We start from the raw sequence: 3,204 nt of genomic DNA, 5'->3' as shown, positions 1-3,204 counted from the left end.
TTTTACATCATAATATTTGAAAATAAATATAAATCATATACATAGTTTTATGTATATATAAAATTTTTAAGTTTATCCCCTAGGTTAATCATGTTATAAGAATCTAAGAGCATGATTAACCCGGGGTTCTTAGGACGAGACTGTTTCTTAACTTTTAACTAAAAAAGATAAGAACCGGTTCTTAAATAAGGATTTTAAGAACCGGTGAACCGGTTCTTAGTTTTCTTAGTTAAAAGTTAAGGAACCGTTTTTTAACTTCTGATAAGAACCTACTCTAAGAACCTCGGGTTAACCATGGTAAGTCCCCACTTGACACGTAAGCTGAGAACCCACCCGCAGAGTAGAGACGAGTAAAACGACACAGTTTCTCCGAGAAAGTGAAAATAGCTTTCGCCGCACCGTCCGATTCTCGGAGACCAGCACCTTCTTCGACGAATCAGTTTTTCGTCTCTACGGCGAGAATCTGATACTGCGTAGATTCCCTTCCCCGACGTATAATTGGAGGCTCTGTAGACGTATTAATAATAACGCATGGCGTCGCTAGCTCTGACTTCTCCTCCCGGCGTTAAGGTTCCGTCGCACCTTGCCTCCTCGTCTTCGTCTCTCATCTCCCGCTCCTCGATTTCATTCACCACCATTGAGTCTGGCTCCCGAATCTGCGTTTCCAATTCGGCGGTGAGCAGTCTTGTATCTTCTAATTCAATCACACACATTACGTACGTAAACACGTATGTATTATAGACTGTTTTGGATGCTATAGTATTTTGATAATGAATTCAAAAAAATCTTTTGTTTGATATCTGATTTGGTCTGTGGAGATGAGCGTATCCTATTAGCAGTGCATTTATGTTCTAACTTCTTATGTTTGTTTGTTTATCTATCCATGAATGTAACGGTGGAAGTTAGTAACTATGTTAATCTTTGGTTAAACATTTTTTTTTATTTTTATTTTTTTGCCAGAAATGCAATTTGCCGAAAGCACTGACTCTTGGCAACGGGAACGCTAGCATTCCAATCATCAACGGGACGACACTTCCAAAGTACCTTGATTCTTCTTCCCGGTTGGAGAAACCAGTGAGTAGTAGAAGAGCCAACACAAAGCTCAAGCTCTTCTCTGGTACTGCAAATCCAGCACTTTCTCAGGTTTGTTTTTTCCTCGTCATTCTTCTTCTTCTTCTTATACTTTTGCTAACTCTCTCTCTCTCTCTCTCTTGTGAAGGAAATTGCTTGGTATATGGGCTTGGAGCTTGGCAAGATTAGCATCAAGAGGTTTGCTGATGGGGAGGTCTACGTTCAGCTCAAAGAGAGTGTTAGAGGCTGCGATGTCTTCTTGGTGCAGCCTACTTGCACTCCGACTAATGAGAATCTCATGGAGCTGTTGATCATGGTGGATGCTTGCCGAAGAGCTTCCGCTAAGAAAGTTACTGCTGTGATTCCCTATTTTGGATACGCAAGAGCTGATAGAAAGGTACCAACAATTAATCTCTCCCTTTTTTTTTTGGCAAAATGAGGTTTCAAGCAAAGCAATTTTAAAACTTATTGTATATTCTAGACACAAGGGCGTGAATCCATTGCTGCCAAACTGGTTGCAAACCTTATAACGGAGGCAGGTGTGGATCGGGTTCTTGCGTGTGATCTTCATTCAGGACAGTCCATGGGTTATTTTGACATACCTGTGGATCATGTCTATTGCCAGGTGTGTGTGTACCTTCAAACTTCTTGACATATCAGCCGTCTCCGTTTTACTAGCCGGACTTCTTTCCGTTATATCTTATAAATTTTCATAAATCAAACTTTTTTTCTTCTGCTTTTAAACTCTTATTTAGATCAAAGGACAAACGCTTCTTTGTATTTTATGTTTTTAATCATTATAGCTCTTTTAATTTCTGTGATTTTACGTTTCAGCCTGTGATACTAGATTATCTTGCTAGCAAGTCAATTTCATCAAAGGATTTGGTAGTGGTTTCTCCTGATGTTGGTGGAGTTGCTAGGGCACGTGCTTTTGCCAAGAAATTATCCGATGCTCCCCTTGCCATTGTTGATAAAAGACGTCACGGCCACAATGTTGCTGAGGTCAAACTTCTAAACTTTCTAATGACTCGTTCCTGCACGCAAGTTTTTTCACACGTGACTCACTCTTCCACACAGGTCATGAACCTAATAGGTGATGTTAAAGGCAAAGTGGCAGTAATGGTGGATGACATGATTGATACCGCTGGTTAGTTACCAAGAGATGATTCCCAGACCGAAACAACATTACCAAGTACCACTTTGTTTTGTATGCAGGAACCATTGTGAAAGGAGCAGCTCTTTTGCACGAGGAGGGTGCTCGTGAGGTTTACGCTTGCTGCACGCACGCGGTTTTCAGGTGAGCTCTCGAATTCACCATTTTTTCTTCTTCTTGTGTATGTGAGAACACATGTGATTAGAGTTTTTTTTTCTTACAGTCCGCCTGCGATAGAGCGGTTATCGAGCGGTTTGCTGCAAGAAGTGATAGTGACGAATACATTACCGGTAGCGGAGAAGAATTACTTCCCGCAGCTAACGATATTGTCGGTGGCTAATCTTCTGGGTGAGACCATTTGGCGTGTCCATGATGATAGCTCCGTTAGTAGCATTTTTCTTTGATGCTTCCTTGGTGTTTAAGGTTTTAGGATGGGGTTCTTTCTTCTATTCACAGTTTCTACACCCTAAGGAGGGTGTATTGAACAGAGTGTTTGAAGAGGTTTTGGGATTTTTAGGTTTGGTGGGATTTTAAGTGGGTTTTGAAGATGTTTAGATGATTTTGGTGGGCTTTGAAAATAAAAATGCCAAAATATTGGGGATTTGGCATGATCCTTTTCTAAAATTTCAGAGTACTTGAGTGAATTAAATTGGGAAACAAGAGAAACCACGGATAGTCTCGAGTTTCGACTCTTCCGTCGTAACTTCGACATAGAACTGACTGTTAAGTGTTAACAATGAGCTTGTCAACTTTACCAAGATTCTCACTTGTTTTCTCATGAACTTACGTGTGTTCTCAAGAGTTTTAATGGCATTGTTGCTTAGCTTAGAACATACCCACCACTTGGCTCGTTGGTGGCTGTGATGGGGTGAAGCTGTGGAATTGTCTATACAAGGCAAGATCTCGTCTAGAACCGTTCGTCATGAACATGTGCGGTTTCTTACAAACAACAATGTTTGATTAGTGGTTATGCAAATTCT

The 3,204-nt window shown here is 40.7% G+C and overlaps 1 protein-coding gene across 1 annotated transcript; it reads left to right on the top strand.

The window, feature by feature from the left end:
* Positions 1-359: 359 nt before the first annotated feature.
* Positions 360-2,976, top strand: LOC106292903 (ribose-phosphate pyrophosphokinase 2, chloroplastic-like). Its single transcript, XM_013728569.1, has 8 exons — positions 360-675; positions 961-1,143; positions 1,220-1,468; positions 1,553-1,696; positions 1,906-2,073; positions 2,149-2,218; positions 2,287-2,368; positions 2,448-2,976. Exons 1-8 carry the CDS (start codon positions 532-534, stop codon positions 2,626-2,628), a joined length of 1,221 nt encoding a protein of 406 aa, XP_013584023.1. The 5' UTR covers positions 360-531; the 3' UTR covers positions 2,629-2,976.
* Positions 2,977-3,204: the final 228 nt, after the last annotated feature.

This window comes from Brassica oleracea, chromosome C5, assembly GCF_000695525.1.
Source record: "Brassica oleracea var. oleracea cultivar TO1000 chromosome C5, BOL, whole genome shotgun sequence".
In the NCBI taxonomy this organism is placed as follows: domain Eukaryota; kingdom Viridiplantae; phylum Streptophyta; class Magnoliopsida; order Brassicales; family Brassicaceae; genus Brassica; species Brassica oleracea.
This window is presented reverse-complemented; position numbering and strand designations above follow the sequence as displayed.